An 18771-nucleotide genomic window follows, 5' to 3' on the forward strand; every position below is an offset into this window, starting at 1 on the left:
ATGGCTCATAGGTGTATCAGGAAGTGGGCCTATGGCAGCTAATTGGCCCCATGTCTTAGCAACTACTATGTTGAATGTTAAAAGTTAATGCCAAAGATGAATGTAGGGCAGAAAGTGAAGAAGGAAAGAAAAACAGCAAATGGAAAGGCGGCCCTGGAAACACAAGAACACAGACAGAAAGAAGTGCAAGCAGAGATTAGGAAAAGATGATTAGATCACCAGACAACAAAGGTAGGGAATATGATTTTATTTTATTTTATTTATTTTGATTCTTTATTCATTTTCAAATTTACAATAAGTGTAACAATATATCCAAACAAATTAATGATTTTATTTTCAATTTACCAGCGTAGCTGGTTTTAAGAAAAGTTTGGACAAGTTCCTGGAGGAAAAGTCCATAGTCTGTTATTGAGAGAGACATGGGAGAAGCCACTGCTTGCCCTGTATCGGTAGCATGGAATATTGCTACTCCTTGAGTTTTGGCCAGGTACTAGTGACCTGGATTGGCCACCGTGAGAACAGGCTACTGGGCTTGATGGACATTAAGGCTATTCTTATGTTCTTATGTACTGATTGAAATGTGTCCGTTTTGAGAATTTATATCTGCTATCTATATTTTGCACTGTTCAGGAAGAAATTAATTTCTTTCTATTTCTCAGGTGTTACAATGCATATAGAGTCTGGCATCTTAGGATTTCATTTGTGTATATTCGTACTTTTAGTTTGTGGTCCTGTGTTTGCACAGGGGTTATTATCTGTGTTCTGCATGTGTGACCGAGGCCAGGTGTTCTGCTAGGAATGAATGTTGAGAAACATAGAGTGTGCTTTGTGTAGTTTAATTTTGTGTTTAACCATTATGGGCTCCTTTTATCAAACGCGTTAAACCGCCGGCCGCGCTAGCCGCTAACGCCTGCCTTGAGCAGGCAGTAGTTTTTTGGCCAGTGCAGGGGTTAACGCATGATTAAAAGTCGCATGCGCTAACCCCGCTAAAAGGAGCCCTATGTGTTGTTAATAAGATTGTATTGTGTGTATATATGAAAAATGGTATTACAATTAATACTATCATTATTATGGAGGTGGGGTAAGGGGTGGAGCTTGTGTGGGGTCTGGGCAGAGCTTTTGGGGGTCCCCCCCCAACAAAAAAGCATTCCGCTGCCTATGCTGATAGGACTGTACTTCAATCAATAGCTGATGAAATAGGAAGGACTGGGATTACAGTCTTGGCGCAATTATGGTGTGCTAATTCTGCCACGGACTATTTCTGAGAGCTATTACTATCGTTTGTAAGCTGCAGGAAAGCTGTATCCAAAGTACTGCACCTGTGGAGAATTAAAATCTCTGCTTATATTAAGCTTTTGCTCTCAACGTAAGTGAATTTTAGCCTGGGATTTAGAGTGACTAGAACTGCGATACAGTTATGCCATTTAATCTGTCACAGCTCTCTTCGGGCCCTCAAAAGGGAGTTATCACACATTGCTTTTCTCCTTACTTCTTTCCTAATTTCTGATTCATAAATCGAGTTTTGAACCCCAGCCCCATTTTAAGAAGTGTCGTAGATGAGTTAGTACTGAGAGCTCCATCAGGCTGAATAAAAATTCTATTCTCTGTCCTCCCTTACTTCCCCTTGACACCATTACTCGTAGCTTGTTTGTGTGTGTATGTGTCCGAATTTGTGCAGGTCTCTCGGTCTATGTCTATAGTTTGATAGATCCAAAATGCCCATGACTGATGGCCTGGAAGCACATTTACGAAAGTTGCATAATTTATCCAGGTAACACCAGAGGGCAAAAGAGCCCTTTACATTCTCTTACAGATCCTCCTTCTGGTCTCTGCAACCAGTATTCAAATCCAGAGTGGGAGGAGAAACCAATCTGGGCATTATATAGATGTGGAATAGAGACAGGCTGTATGGAACAGACCTTCCTTCACTGGAATCAGGGAGAGGAAAACATTTTGAAAAAAAAAAAGACATCCACACATGAAAGACCTTTGAAAAATTCCATAACCTATTGCTTTGAATTTCATCCAGAAGGGAAGCCTGGTTATTTTAAAACCTTGATCCACTGAGAAGTACATGCTTATATATCTTGAGTCAGTTGCTCCTTTGCAGACTAAACCTATTTCTTGGTACCAGATTTATCGCCATTTTAGTGGAGAAGAAGTTTGGAAGAGCAGGAGCTCAGGTCTACAGAGGCACTTGGTTGTTTGTACCCACCTCCCACAGGTGCACGTCAAAAGCCGCCACTTTGCCGCTGTGAGGAAACTGCTAAAGAGAAGAAACAAGAATAGAAAACAGCCTGTGGGGAGATGCTCATAGTTGTGGCTACTTGTTTAAAAATCAAAGATTTTATATAGAGACTTATTTGCAGTGGGGGATTTGGGATGCTGGGGTCAGTTAAAATGGAATCGCATGAGATACCTGACTGGACTTCCTATTACACAGAGCCTACAGAGGTAAGAGTTTTTCATTACAAACTACACTTTTGTTAAATGTAATTTTTCTGCTTTTCGGACCTGCTTGCCAGCTAATTATGGTGCTGTCATGACAGTTTGGGGTGCAGAGAGCAAGAGACCAAAGTGCTTTAATTTCCATTTTTATATTCGGGTGACAGTCCATCTTGAGAGTAATTGTTTCCTGAGTGGCTTTCCTTGTCCAACTTTCCTGCTCTGTTTTACAAGACAGATTTTCCTATAGTTGGATACTTGTTCATCAAAGCAATCTTTCTTTTCCAGTAATGCATGACAGAATTCCTGATCTCCTGCAGAAGTGAAGGATGATGCTGTCTTCATATCTGGGGTGTAATTAGTAACTGCATATCCCTTTCAAGCTATAATTGATGGAAGACATGTTCTCTTTCTGTACAGTTAGCCCACACTGTAGATGGGATATAATTTGATTAGTTGATATTCCTCTTTCTGAAGTTTATTTACCACAAACAAAAACTGATCCCTGGAGGATGGGTCTGTGGCCAAAGGTTCTGTAGTTCCATTCCATTCTATTCTTTTGCATTTATAAACCACTACCTACCAAAAGGTCCAACGTGATATACAAATATAATCACAATAGCAGTCATATACAAATAGATAACTAGAACAGATTTTGCTAATGCCCAAAGTATTTCAAAAATAAATACATTTTCAAATATTTGTGAAAATGTCTATACATTTTTTGTTGCTTAACAAGAAACTGAAGATTATTTCAAATCCAAACAGCTAGATAGAGAAAACTCTAAAATATTTTAAAACTGTACGCCTATAAAAGTTGGAAAACACAATAAAAACTGATCGACCATAGGAGAATTTCTCCTAGAATTAAATTTTTAAAGGTACCTGACCAAATATTATTTTAAATACAAAACATCCCCGCTTCAATTTTCTAGGTTCAAAAGGAGTTAGTGTATTTTAATTAACAGTACAGTGTCTCTTTCAAATTCCTTAGGGCTCTTTTTACTAAACAGAGGATTTTAGTGTGGGCTGGTGAGGAATTCTATAAGTGTAGGAACATTTACCTCGCCGGCCTGCACTAAAAACCTCTAGTGCCGTTTAGTGAAAGGATCCCTTAAACCAATAAATCAACATAGCTGCAGTGTTTTGTATAAATTGAATCTTTCTCAGTTATTGAGTTGAAATACCAGAATGCAATGAGTTCAATTAGTATGGTTGTGACAATATTAAACTCTGTATCTAAAGAGTGAGATTTTCTCTCCGAGTACCTAGCAAAAGGGGAGAATGGTTTATCCCTGGACAGTTCTCACTTATAATGTCCTCTGGTGAAGAATGCTGACGGGTATTCTCTAGGTAGTTCTAAATATTTTCCAGATTTTTAATCAACCAATTAGAAACTTTGTGGGCTCCCTTTACTAAACCACAGAAGAGCTTCTTACCGTGAGCTGGTCAAGTAAATGCTTCGACGCTCATTCAATTTCTATGAGTGTCGGAGCATTTACCTTGCTTGACCCATGGTAAAAAGCTCTTCCAAGGTTTAGTAAAACCTAGCGATTGGTAGGAAAATTAATTGTACTTATTTATTGAAAATTCTTTGCTACAGCCTACTTGCTAATGAAAACAATTGAAATCCAGATTTTCTTAGATCTGTTCTTAAGGGATCATTCAGGAGTTTGGGGTGCTGAAAATTTCGCCGCCCAACCAACTTCCTACATTCTGAGCGTTATTGTGCCACTGTAGCTGAAAAGAGTTTTATTTTATTTCATTAAGTGCAATTTGCAGAAACGAAATTCTATGTTTTTGACATTATTTCAGATCATTGATTGGATCATACCACGTCATTCTTTTCTTGGTTCAGCTGAGAACTTTTCAGCATCCCCACTTATATAACATGCACAATGAAATACGGGCACACACTGAGGTAAATGCATACACAAAAAATACAAAAACAGGTCCACAGAGAAGTACATATTCACACATAAACATAGACAAATGCACATAAACCACACATAAGCCTGTGTGTACACACGCACAGAAATACAGATCATTATGGGTCAAAGCATTTCCATCTAAGAGATTTTCACTACTGAAGGGAATGATTTGGACTCCTTTCTATAACATTTTAAGCCTTGCCAGATTTTAGTCTGATCTTACTTAGTCCAATTGAATAAATAAGAAACTCTTACATACAAGAAGTAGTCGTGGCTCCATGAGTAAAATCCGGACTACTCCAGACTGCTGTACAATGGAAATCTTTGAATTAAAACCAAGCACAACATACATGCAGAATAAGAATATAAGGATTTAATTTTAATTAAAACATTTTCTCAGCAATTTGATCTTTCCAAGGTCCAAAATCTTTGTACCCAACCCCAGCAGCATTACAAATTTAAAGGCAGCTGGATATGCAATGCTTGGAACATAGTAGTCCTGAAAATAAGTGTTTTTTAAAAGACCATTTTTCTCATGATAGTGTATGAAACATCTACTTGTGCATTTTAATTGGAAACAGACTGCTATTTTAGGTAATCCTAAAATAATTTATACATTTAACAATCAAAAAGCCAGTCTTTTCTTAAAATAGAAAAAGGAAAAAATAAATTTTAGCTGTAATAAAATGCATTTTGCAAGATGAGAAGAATTTCTCTCATGGTTTTAATGACCCACACTTAGATCTAGCTCAAGATGTTGTGGTATCCAGCGTCAGCATATTTGCTTTTGCACCCCCCATTTTGTGACCTCCCACATTCTCCCCTTACCCTCCCTGCCTCCCCCCCATGATCCCACATGAAATCTAAAGTAGCACTTTTTCTGGTTTGCATATCAGTATGTGCGGTGTTCAGACTCTGCATCCTCCCTCCCGAGTTCCCATTACTGCTCCAGTGAATACAGCTACTGTAACTCCTACCACAGCCGATAGGAAGACAGTAAATAGTGTAGGGCAGGGATCTCAAAGTCCCTCCTTGAGGGCAATCCAGTCAGGTTTTCAGGATTTCCGCAATGAATATGCACGAGATCTGTGTGCATGCACTGCTTTCAATGCATATTCATTGGGGAAATCCTGAAAACCCAACTGGATTGAGGCCCTCAAGGAGGGACTTTGAGATCCCTGGTGTAGGGCATTAGGCAGCTCTTGAAATAGAAATGCAAACTCAGCTTTGATTGGCTAGTTCTGATTCTAGCCTCTGCTACTTTCATCCACTATTACAATGTATTTTCACTTAATATTCTCATTTACATTTTTAGAGGACTAGCAAAACTTTAAGAATTTGGCAGGTAAGATGTAATGCTAAAAATGCAAAGTTATGACATCCAACTAATTCACCCTCTCAACCCGGAAAACGCAGAAGAAATAAAAATTATCAATGACAAACTTGAACTAATAAAAAACTGGTTAAATAATAATAAACTGGCTCTAAATATTCAAAAATCAAAAACAATGCTTTTCACTTGGAAAGGAGACATAACTCAAAAAACACCATTCATAATAGATAATACTCTACTTGAATCAGTATCCCAATTGAAAATTCTAGGAGTATTAATTGATACAGATCTTTCATTTCACAGTCATATAAGTGAAATAGTTAAATCTTGCTTTTACAGATTGCTGCTTCTTCGTTCTATTTCCTCCTTTTTAGATTCCAAATCAATTAACATTCTAGTTCATTCACTAATTATCTCAAAATTAGACTATTGTAATTCTCTTTTAATCAACATAACCCAAAAAGAAAAGAGACGGCTTCAAATAATCCAAAACACCGCAATCAAACTAATTCATAAAGCAAAAAAATATGATCATGTCACCCCATTTTTTATTAAATCACACTGGCTCCCTATCTCTCATCGAATCACCTTTAAAGTTATATTTTTAGTTTATAAAACATTAATCTTTAATGAGCCCCAATTCATATCAAAAATGATTGTCCCATATAATTCTTCTCGCTCTCTACGATCGTCTTCATTGAACCTGCTTTCAATCCCGTCTTTGAGGGTTATCGGCACAAGATGAAATGATATGTTCTCAGTGGTGGCACCTTCCTTGTGGAACGCCCTTCCAAATTTTATTAAACTTGAAAAAGATATCACTTCTTTTAAAAAAATTTTAAAAACATATTTATTTCAAGATGCATTTGATTTATGATAAACATATTCCAATTTCTTGCATTCTTATAATAACCAACTAAATTTTTTCTATATCTATTCCATTTTTACCTAATGTGCTTCCCGTTTTATGTAATTTCAACAAATATTATAATTGTAACTTTTTCCCCTCTTACCTACTCATTCATGTCTGTCCATATCCTCTGTCTAGTGTCTTGTCCCACCATATTAAATGTATTACCAAAATCTGTTGGTTTTTAATTTGTACATCGCTTAGATATTGTAATAAGCGATCCATCAAATGTAATTAAACTTGAAACTTGAAACTTAAGCAGCAAAAACCCAAGGGAGCAGTACAGTATAGGGTAAAGTACTTTGTGCATGAAAGAAGAGTGGATCTAAGGGTGATCTAATCTGGTCTTAAGGTGGCTAAAGATGCTTGTGTGCATAGGGAAAAGGAAATTATAAGGGTTCTGTATAAGTCATTGGGCAGACCTAATTGGGAGCAGTAACATAGTAAGGGGGACGACCAACCCCGGTGCTGAGTTGGTGGGGGCGCTGGCACCTCTCCTTTCTTCCCTCCCCCACCCCTTCCCAGTGATAGGAATGATCTCTGAAAAGTACTCTCCTTCCGCTACCTGTTCAAATCTTTGCTGACAGTGAGCAGAATGTCCTGTGCCCTGTTTGTGCCAGCCTTACCCCTCACTCTGATAGCACTTCATGTTTGTGGGACAAGGAAGTGACGTCGGAAAGAAGGGTCAGCCGATGTGAGCAGCGGGTATGATGGCCTGCTCATTGCCAGCAAAGATGTGAAGAGGTACGAGAGGCATGGTGGCCAGAGTGGCAGGAAGTGAGGCATTGTCAGGGCAACTTGGAAGGGCACTTTGGAGGGTGCATGGGGTGGCAAAACCAGTCGCCTTCGCCACGAACTCCAACTTCCCACTATGCCACTGATTTGCAGTATGTAAACAACTGTGGAGATCTGCACCTTCAAAAAGGATATAAATAAGATGAATGGTCTAGAGAAGGTGGCTGCTAAAGTGGTCGGTGGTCTTCATCATAAAGCATTTGGGGACAGTCTTAAATATCTCAGTATGTATACTTCAGATGAAAGGTGGGAGAGAAAAGATATGATAGATTTATTTAAATGTCTCTGTGGCGATCCAAGATGGTGCTGCATTAAAATACAACTTTATAGTCCAGTCCTCTTTTGGGGAGGGGAGCCCTGTTTTCTATATGTGATTTTGCCCGATGTTTGCACTTGTTGTAGTTTGTTGCTTAATAAAAAACAGATTTCACCTAAAATACAACTTTCTCATGCATTCTGTTACTCCGTTTGTCTATTGTTCTTTGTATGAAGGGGCATTTTTACATCCCTCAGAATACACTTCAGCTCTGCCAGACTACATTGTTGGTTTTAAAGGGATCGCAAGTTCCTACCTCTTCTGCTCCTTCCACCCATTTGTGGCATTAGCGGAGAGCAGTGAAGATCTACAAAATCCTGAATGGAGTAGAATGTGTGCAAGTGGATCCATTTTTCACTCCATCAAAAATTACAAAGACTCAGGGCTTCTTTTACTAAGCTGCACTAGCAATGCCGCGCGCACTAGACGCTAACGCCTCCATTGAGCTGGCATTAATTTCTCCGCGTAGCGCAGGGGGGGTAGCGTTCACTAATCTGCGGCGTGCGCTAAAAACGCTACCGCAGCTTAGTAAAAGGAGCCCTAGGGGACATTCGATGAAGTTGCAAAGAAATACTTTTAAAACCAATAGGAAGAATTTTTTTTATCACTCAGAAAATAGTTAAGCGCTGGAGCACATTGCCAGAGGTTGTGGTAAGAGTGGATGGCGTAGCTGGTTTTAAGAAATGGTTGCACAATTTCCTGGAGGAAAAGTCCATAGTCTGTTATTGAGAATGAGTTTGGGCGGGGGCAATTGGTTGGTATTCGTTAGGCTTTGAGGGTACTTGGCTTGAAAAGGTTGAGAAATACTGGTCTAGGAGATTGTGGATAAGGGTTCTGGTAGTGTGCTCAGAGAGGAAGAGTCAGATTTTGGTGATATAAAGAAAGAAACAAAATGTTTTGGTGGTCTGATTTGTGCAGAGAAAGAGAGAGATGCAGCAAATTGTGTTTGATATCTTGCAGTACAAGGGGAAGACTGCTTCATATTTGGACATCCAGAAAATCCAAAGACCAGGTTCTGTGGCTTTAGAGTCCCTCTGGAATGCCATACAGGGCTTGAATGATTTCTTGCTGAAGTTATCTGGAAAGTTTGTTACTGATTTGACTATCAAAACTAGCTCCACTTATTAGGCTGAGAGTATTAACTCAGTGGAAGAAAAAGCCTCAGGTTTGTTTTGGCAGAGCATAAATGCTTAAGCCTCCTCCACCTCCTGAAGAAATGGTTGTAAACACTTATGAGTTTTACAACACAATTGTCAATGTTGCTAGATAACATCTCAGTCCCACGCTTAAAATCGGCATAGTGGCAATTGTATATTCTCTACGGAAGTTTTTTCTGCCGATGATGTAGGTGGAGGAGGCTTGAGCATTTATGCTCTGCCAAAACAAACCTGAGGCTTTTTCTTCCGTTGAGTTAATACTTTCAGCCTAATAAGTGGAGCTAGTTTTGATTGTTATTTATTTATCCACTTTCACTTTTTGTAGATTTAGTATTACTACCATTGCTGAAATTGTTGTGGCTAACTTAAAGAATCTAGATCAGCAAACGACCAAGATGAATTCTGTAGAGGACCTGGGATAGGCATGTGGGATCTCTCAGAGAGAGAAAGAGATAATGGTTACTGCAAATGGGCAGCCTAGATGGGCCATTTGGCCTTTATCTGCCATCATGTTTCTATGTTTCTAAATTACATTACATTACATTACTGCTGGTAGCGGAGGAGGGAAAGGGAAGGGAAGAGAGTTACTGTTGGATAGGGGGGAGGAGGGAAGGGAGAATGAAAAAAGGAAGGAAACAGCTGGCAGGGAGATTAGAGGAGGGGAAGGGGTCAGGGTGGAATGGAGAGATCAGATGAGGGAAAGGGGAGAGACAAAGGAATGAGAAAGTAGAAAGAGAGATTGATGCTGGGAAGGGGGTCAGCAGAGAAATAAGGAGAGAGAGACAAAGATGCTAGATCTGGTGTAGGAGAGATAAAAATGAAGAGAGCAGTGAAGCTGGAATGAATCATGTAAAAAGGAGAGAGGGGGCGCAGGCTGGATGGAAAGGGGAGAGGGGCATAGAAAGAAGACAGATACCATATGGAAGGGGGAGAGGACAGACAGTGGATGGAAGGGGCAGGTGCTGGACTGAAGAGACAGAGGGCAGACGCTGGAAGGAAGAGAGTGAAAAGAAGATGAAAGCAAAAACCAGAGACAACAAAAGGTAGAAAAATAATTTTATTTCTATTTTGTGATTTGAATATATCACATTTGAAATATATATCCTACTAGAGCTATTGTTAGACATAACTGGGGACTGCAAAGCCCAGGCAGTGCTTCTTTAGCTTCCAGCTGGTTTAGGGTTTAGTTGCCCTAGTTGCACTCCCTTAACACTAGTCCTGTCATGTGTGACTGCGGTATTCTGTTAGTATGATATTTCTGTAATAATATGGCTTATTCAGTTTTCTTAATAGTAGAGGGGATATATGTGAAGGAGAGGGGAGACAGGGGTTTTGTTGATCCTTGCTCTGTATTATTTGCATTTATAAAATGACAATTGTACAGAATTTTGTGTCTTTTTATACTTTAATAAAATACGTTCAACATAAAATCATAACTGAGGCTTGTGCGGATGGGATCAGATGGTTTGCAGGGACCAAGCTCGCAGAGATGGGGCGGAAATGGGTTTTTTAAATTTCAGTCTTAGTAGTTTGCCAGTCCACAGAATAATTCTTTTATTTTCGCTGGTCCATAAGTGTAAAAAGAACAGAGATCTAGATGATAAAACTAGTAAGGATGTCATTGAATTCAGCAGTTTTCTTACATCTCTGGGCTTTCCCTCTCTTAACACTGCAGCTAAACTTATTTTCAGTAAGAGTAAATGTGATCACGTAACCCCTCTGCTCAAGGAATTACATTAGCTTCCAGTGTATCTCAGAATTCAATCGAAGTGCGTTTGTGTTGCATTTAAGATCCTATTTGGCATTTTTGCCACTTTGATTCCTTTAGACTGGAATGTTCCTAGATCTCATCTTGCCAGAAGTTCTCAAAAATTAAAACTTACATTTCCCTCTCTCAGTGGTAAAAGCATAGCTTCATTCCGTGTCCTCTTGTCCGTGTCAAATTGGACAATGTAAATAATTTTTTCTGCTCTATTTTGTTGATTCCTTTCAGTATTTTGAAGGTCTCGATCATATCTCCTCGCAGTCTCCGTTTCTCAAGGAAGAACAATCCCAGTCTCTTAAGTCGATCCTCATATTCCAGTTTCTCCATACCATTTACTAGTTTTGTTGCTCGTCTCTGCACCCTCTCCAGCAGTTTTATATCCTTCTTTAGGTTGGGAGACCAATTTTGGACGCAGTATTCCAAGTGGAATCTGACCATTGCTCTATAAAGCGGCATTATGACCCTCTCCGATCTACTCATGATTCCATTCTTTATCATACCCAACATCCTATTTGCTTTCTTTGCTACCGCCGCAATTGCACTGACGGTTTCAGGGTCCTATCTATCAGTGCACGCCTTCTAAATAGTGCTGTAGACTTTGCATCGCCCATTTGGCGGCTAGGCATTCTAGCTCTACAGTCGCATAATGCTTTTCATTGTCATGCAGTTTACGACTTAAGTAGAGTACAGGATGTTCTAGCCCCTCTACTTCCTGGCTCAACACCACTCCTAATCCAGTCTGTGAGGCATCCGTTTGCAATACAAATGGCCTTTGGAAATTCATGGATGCCAGTACTGGTTCGGAGCACAAACAGGTTTTTAGGTCTTCCAGGGCTTCCCTGCCCTCCGTGTCCCACTGCAATTTGTCTGGCCTATTCTTTCTAAGCATCTCTATCAGTGGGGTGGCCCGGGTGGCAAAGTGGGGAATAAACCGCCGGTAGTATCCCATCAGCCCTAGGAACCCTTGGAGCTGTCTTTTGGACTTGAGCACCGGATACTCTTGGATGCATTGGATTTTATCCACTAATGGCTTTACCACCACCCCCTCCCCACCAGGTACCCCAAGTATTTGACTTCCCTTTTCACCAGACAATATTTCTTGGGGTTAATAGTCACGCCTGCTTCCCTTAAAGCCAGCAGGACTGCCTGCACCTGTTCTACATGTTGCAGCCAAGTCTGGGAGTGGATGATGACATCATCCAAATAGGCAGATGTGTACTCCTGATGTCTCCTTAACACCTGGTCCATGCAATCCAAAAGGCATCCTGATGAATTAGAATAGGCCCTGGGGAAACTGAAAACAGTCTTAAGTCTGGCAGCTGCTGTCAAGAGTATCTGCCAGTATCCTTTGGTGAGGTCTAGTGTAGTAAGATACTGAGCCTGTCACAACCTATCTAAAAGCTCCTCAACCCTGGGCATGGGAAAAGTGTCAAACTGGGAGATAGCATTCAGTTGGCAAAAGTCAATACAGAATTTAGGTGATCCATCCACCTTGGGCACAATCACAATAGGGCTTGACCATGGGCTCTGAGAAGATTCAGTGACCCCCAAGAGCCAACATCTCCACTAACTCTTGGACCAAACCTCTCTTTTCCTCAGATAGCTGACAGGGATTAACCCTTACTATCTTCCCAGGGAGAGTCTGGATATTATATCTCACTAGGATGGTACTGCCAGGTATGGGTGAGAAAACATCCTTGAACTCCTCTATCAGAACCTCCACCCCCTTCCTCTGTGTAGAGATAAGTTCTTCCCCCTTATTGACCTGCTCTGCTGAGGTAAACTCCCCTATCTGGGGTCCAAATTCATCCTTCTCACAGCTCGGGCAATGAGAGCCAAAGTCTGGTGCTCCCTCCAGGGCTTGAGGAGGTTAATATGGTAAACCTGTTCTTTACCCTTGCCATCTCGGACCTTGTAGTCTACCGCGTTGACCCGCTGAACTATAGTCCCATGTCCCTATGACTGAGTGAGAAACTTGTAAGAGTCCGTGGGTACCAAGACAAGGACCTGTTCTCCCACATGTAACTGTCTTTCCTGGGCTTTCCTATCATAATAGGTTTTTTCTTCTCTTGGCTCTTCTCAATATGAACCCTGCCCTTCTCTATGAGATTCCTTAGCTTCTGTCTAAGATCCCCCAGGTAAGATATCATATTTGTCCTGCACTCGGGAGGAGGGTCCCATTTGTCCTTTAGGATATCCAGTAACCCTCTAGGTTTCCTGCCAAACAGCATTTCATAGGGTCTAACTCCTAAAGAGACTTAGATTTTCTCCGACTGGTACACAAAATCCAAGGTATCATCAAGTCCATATCAGTCAACTCCTGCCCTGCAACCTTCTTGAGCATATGCTTGAGAGACTGGTTGAACCTTTCAACTAACCCGTTCCCCTGAGGATGGTAGGCAGCTGTCTTTATATGCCTGATGCCAAACCTCTGCCAGAATGACTCCATCTCCCGGGAAACGAAATTACTCCTCTGATCCACGAGAACCTCCCTTGAGAACCCCACTGAGCAGAACAATCCAACCAACTCTCTAGTGATATTCTGGGATGATATTCACCTTAACAGAAATGCCCATGGAAATCTGGTGGCTACATCCATAACCACCAGTATATACTGGTACCCTTGGGGAGTTCTTTCTAGGGGTCCCATAATATCCATTGCCCACCTACCTAAGGGTTCCTCCACCCATGCAATAGGAATCAAAGGGGCTTTAGGGGGCTTCTGTATGGAAAACTTCTGACAAGTAGGGCAAGAGGCACAGAACTGCACTAGCCTGTGGCGTAACCCGAGCCAAAAACCCTTTGCAGGATCTGTGCTTCTGTGGCTTCCACTCCCTTGTGTCCTGTCAAAGGGTGGTCATGCGCCATCTACAAGACCAGGACCCTAACCCCCTGAGGGACTACCAACTGTTCTACCCTATTGTCCTGGCCTCCAGCAGCACTAACCCGGTACAGCAACCCTCGCCTGATCTGCATAATGAACGCCCCTTTGTGAGAAGCTCCCATTTGCTGCCACGCAGTCCGCAACGTGGGGTCCACTTTCTGCTCAGCCTGGAACATAGGAAAGGTCTTTAACACCCGCTCAGGTATAGAGGGGACTTCCTGCTGCTGGAAGTTTGAGCTAGAGCCTGCCTCCTTTGCCATTTCTGTCGCTTCATTTGCTCTTTAGATGGACGAGATCCCCTTTCATTACCTCCCTGGAAAATCTCCCCCTGAAATGGGAAGGTGGTACCAAGGGTTTCTTCGGTGGACCCCTGTTTAAGGCATTGGGCCCGGGTACTAACTAGGGCCTGTCTTGGGTTCAACGCTTCAGACCAACCCTCCCAATCTCGCCCCAGGATCATATCATATGGTGCTCCTGGGACTACTTCTACAAATAGCCTGTCCTCTTGGGGCCCATACTGGACCCTAGTTAAGTGGGTCAGGTAATCATGAATGTCTCCATGAATACAACAAATGGAGACCCTAGGGCCTTCCTGGCTAACCCTGCTCCTCTCAGCCTGGATAGCGGTCCAGACTTTTCCTTTCACCATGGACAGGGAGGCCCAACTATCCAAAAAGGCAGTGACTGGGTGTCCCTCCACCTGAACAGGTACCCCTCCTGGGTATTATCAGGGGAAGGCTGGGTCACTAGAAGATTCACTTGACTCCTACACCTGCTTTCCACATGTCCAGGCTTCCCACACTTAAAGCAGGATATAGGCTTTCTACTGGGTATAATTGGGTCCTGAATTTTCCTCATGGCCTGGGGTATTCTAACCTGGGACTTACTATGGGCCATTGCCTATGGTAACTGTCCCCTATGTGAGAGAGTACCCCCCCATGTTTGCCCCCTTCAGACCCTGTGGAAGCATTCAAATCTATGTAGGCCTCTGTCAGCTCAACAATTTGGGCTAGGGAGCGACTTCCCTGCCTCCGGATCCAGGCCTTCAGATTCTTAGGCACAGATTCCAAAAACTGCTTAAGCAATAGCTCGGTAAACAATGCCTGAGGATCCGCAAGACAGGGCTGTAGCCACCGCTCGGCTAACTTCCTCAACCTGTGCAAGAGTGTTTTAGGTCTTTCCCTTTCCATTATTTAGGCTCTCCTAAACTCCTGACGGCAGTAATAACTTTATTTTTTTTTTTTTTTTTTTATATACCGCCAACTATCTTGCGACTTCTAGGCGGTTTACAATAAAGAGAAGTGGTTTACAATATAGAGAAACTGTAGTTACAATATAGATAAACTGTAGTTACAATAAAGAGAGACTGTACATACAGCGGATTAAAGGGTATAACATTGTACATCTGGTAGTTCCAACATTAATAAATATTAACAGCAGTTTGTGTGCCGTGCTGCTTACACTCCCTAGAGAAGCCTAGATAGTCAAGTATATGGTTCTTAATAGCTCTATAATTGTTGGCTAGCTCAGGGCTGAGAGTCTGATAGGCTGCCAACACTTCTCCAGCAAGGCATGGTATCAGCCTCATGGCCCTTTGTTGTTCCGGCCAACCTGCAGCCACTGCCATTCTCTTGAATGCATGTAAAAAATCATCCGGGGCATCTGTAGGTCCCATCTTACATAATTACATGTTTGTAAGAAAGTTCAGTCCTACTGGAGCTCCTGTTGCTGCTGGTAACCCTGTACTCAGTCCACTAGTGGTCGCTCCTTGCAAATACTGCGCTAGTGTCCTCGCCTGGTCACCCATTACTTGCACCAGCTCCTCATGCCACTGACCGGACTCCATCTGGATCGCCCGCCAGAGTTCCTGGTTGCTCTTCAACACTGTCTTTAAGTCCTCTGTCTGCTTCTGCTGCTCTGAAGCCAAAAGGGTAAACAGCTGCTGGAAATCCATGATGAACCTGGAAAGGAAAAAGACAGAGAAAAGAATCAAAGTGCCGCCTTTCTTTTCCTTTTGCGCTCCCCTGAGAGCTAACCCCATCTCCCGCCTCCCGACCAGGCTATCAACCCCAGTATCCTTCACCAGCCATTCCCAGGGTACTCTTACCCGACAGACTGATGAGTCTGGGCCTTTGATATTGATAACTGGCTCGGCACTCCAGCTGGGTTTCCTCTGGTTCTGCTATCCCGCCTTCCAGAAGTCTTTTCCTGCGTCCTCTACATGGTCCCTAGTGACAAGAGAAAACTCTTGTGAGCCGCTGTGGGCTGCACAAGGAAAAGAAAAGGCAACCGAAGAAAACCACCACAACACCAGGTAAGTATGTTTTATAAAGCAAGGACCTAGTTTATTCAGGCAAAACAAAACAAAACACATTTAAACCAGCCTTCTTGCATCCAGGTTTAAACAGTCCAAGGTTCAAAAAGAAAGCAATACTGTCAGAATGTTCCAAGCACATAAAGTATGGTCCTTTTATCAGGGCACACTGTGCCCAAAAAGAAATGTATTTCAAATGGTCTCTGGATTTCTGCTGTCCAATAAAGTTCTTTAAAACCCTTTAGCTTATGTCTCTCAATACTGGAAACACAAAATGAATCCAAAACCCCCAGTTCTGGCTTCTCAAAGCCATCACAGCTTCTCCAGCTTATCTTTAAAGAAAGTATTTGAATTTTCCAAAACAGTTTCTTGGGCTGATGTCAGCTAACTCAGCCTGCACTAGTGCTACGGCACTAGGCCCCAGTATATGACTTGCTGGCCAGGGAGTGTGCTCTGTGTGGTCTCAATATTGCAAAAGTATGCCCTCAAAAACCCACCATAGAAAAACACAGAGCAGTCCCCACTTCCTGGGACTGCTAACTGCCCTTCCCCCACCCAGAGGGAAAGAAAAAAACAACCAACAACAGTCCTTTTAAAGTTCTTTCAGGTGCCACCAAGCACCATACCTTTCTCAGGGTTACCCAGCAATAAGCATTCAGTAAGCTTATCCAAAAATATCCAGTTCAAACAATTAGGCTGTTTAGTTCACTTGCCTTTAGTGCAGCAGACTTCCATTGGCAGGGCCCCATTAGGTAGTTCAGGATATGACTCCAGTTCCATGGCTTGAAAATCCTGGTGCACTGGATTCAGTTGCTCTGAACCAGCCTCTACCAGCTCCATACATTCTGGCTGCTCACTGCCATCCAGAACTCTCAGCCCTGAGTATTCTTGCCTTCCTTGCTGCTCCTTCTTTTTCCTTTGCCTCTCTAGCTGTTCTGCTCTCTGGAGTAAAAGCCTGCACCCACGCCCCAAACCCTCAGGTGCAAAGGCTTTCCTGCTGGTTCTAGTTTCAGTCTGCACACGACTGATGGGACCTAAGCCAGAGCTGTGTGTGTGATGTGGAACAGGCAAATCTGCTCTCCTTCTTCCTCTAGAGGCCAAAGAAGAAATGGTCATTTTGAGGTTTAAAGTGTGCTGTTTCTAGTGCATCTGATTCTGGTTTGTGCACTGCTCTGGGGACAGACCTAGCAGGCATAGGCTGAATACCACAGTGAAGAATGAGTGGCCCAGCCAAGAGCAACTGAGGTTGGGTTTTGTGCATTTTTCTGCACAGTTTTTGCAAAAAAAATCATGATAATACACTGCTGGGACACTTCTTCCAAATGGACCTTTGTCTGTGATGATGATGCCTTCATGATCATAAGCAAAAATCATCATTTGTTTGACTTTTGATTGAGCTCATCAAAATTTTTTTGGTCGTGGGAAAGATGGAGCTCTCCACTCGTTGGACTGTGATTTCAGGTCTGGCTCAAAGTCTCTGACCCACATTTTATCAATGCGATTCAAGAATGCCTGACCTTCTACGTCAAATCTTTATTTCAGCACAGTTGCACTGTCTAGGCGTCTCTGATGGTCAGCAGACACAGTACCCGAGACACCTGCAAACTCCATTTGCTACACTTGTCACAGCCACACTACAGAGCTCCTAAGCACACGTCCTGCTGCTTCAAGCACTGAAGTGAAAGTGAAAGAAGGTTTACTTCGATTGCATCATCCATTTCCCCAATGTTGCCAACCTGTGCATTATTAATGAAATGACTCTCGTAAAATAAATAAAAACACTGGTGCTAGTGTTTATCTCAATCCATATGCTGAGCCTCACTGGCTATGTAAGCAGTAGTCCTGAATATAGGGAACTATTGGCAGCTGCTCTAGTTCTATTCATTTAGTGTAACTAAGCAAATAGATTTTCCTTTTAGTGACTAAATATCATAGCTTTGATTTTTTCACGTGTCCTCGCCTTGCACCACCTAACACCAGGTCAATTTTATATGGACAGAATTGGGATGGCAAATTATGTGCTCACTAGCTGCCATTGAGTGCATAATTTGTTTTTTGTGTTGTTTTTTTTTAAAATTATTTATTTATGCAATTTTAAATGAACAAACAACATAAAAATGCATTAAGAAATAGAAAGCATATTGCTAAATACAAAAACAATCCACAAAAGAATATTTCCCATTGAAATCTAACAAGCTCATAGCAACTTTCTCTATAAGTCTTCAATTAAAGATAGAGAGAGGATAAGGAAAAAGAAGAAGAAAAAAAAACAACAACTTAAATAAATCAATAGTGCATAATTTGTTTTTAATACCAGCCTGTAAGTGCACATATATAGTGACTAGCATGCCTCTATAGTGCCTCTCTTCTGGGTGGCCAAGCACACATTATGAAAGCATGCGGCCAAAAATCTACTTACTCAGATATGGCCAATTTAAACAGATTAACAGTGGGGTTAATATGGAAAACAATTGAATTGGGTAGGAGAGGATCCTGTCTGGTTAAATTGCATTGACCAGCCTTAGAGTAGATGCCGGGGTGGTGTCAGGTCAGACCCAGAAGTTATCCAGGCACCATTGATATTCAGTTCCTGTAAGGACAACTACTTCAGCAGTTTTAATTTGCCCAGGTAGTTATCCAGGTACTGGTGCTCAATATCAGCCAGCACCCAGATAACTTCCAGCAACCGGGCAAATCCTAGATTTAATGCTGGTGACCTGATAAGGCCTGGTATTGAATATCCACATCAAATTTAGTCTGTGGCAGTCAGCATGTCTGACTACCACAGGCTGAACATCAGTGACCACAAGCGTATGCCACAGTCACTAGAAGCTTTCTGCCAAGCAGATTGATTGTACTATATCTCTCCTTCATATTGGTCAATTCTCATTGCATAAACCAGAAAACCATTGAAATGGTTT

At 41.9% G+C, this 18771-nt stretch overlaps 1 protein-coding gene across 1 annotated transcript in view; it reads left to right on the forward strand.

Moving 5' to 3' along the window:
* The first annotated feature begins 1972 nt into the window (after positions 1-1972).
* The window catches only part of FOXA3 (forkhead box A3), a 43307-nt gene continuing 26508 nt past the window's right edge, over positions 1973-18771 (forward strand). Inside the window, exon 1 of the mRNA XM_033956654.1 lies at positions 1973-2454. Within this exon, the coding sequence (XP_033812545.1) occupies positions 2383-2454 (72 nt within the window). The 5' untranslated portion in view covers positions 1973-2382. The remainder of the gene's footprint in view (positions 2455-18771) is intronic.

This window comes from Geotrypetes seraphini, chromosome 8, assembly GCF_902459505.1.
Source record: "Geotrypetes seraphini chromosome 8, aGeoSer1.1, whole genome shotgun sequence".
Classification (NCBI taxonomy): domain Eukaryota; kingdom Metazoa; phylum Chordata; class Amphibia; order Gymnophiona; family Dermophiidae; genus Geotrypetes; species Geotrypetes seraphini.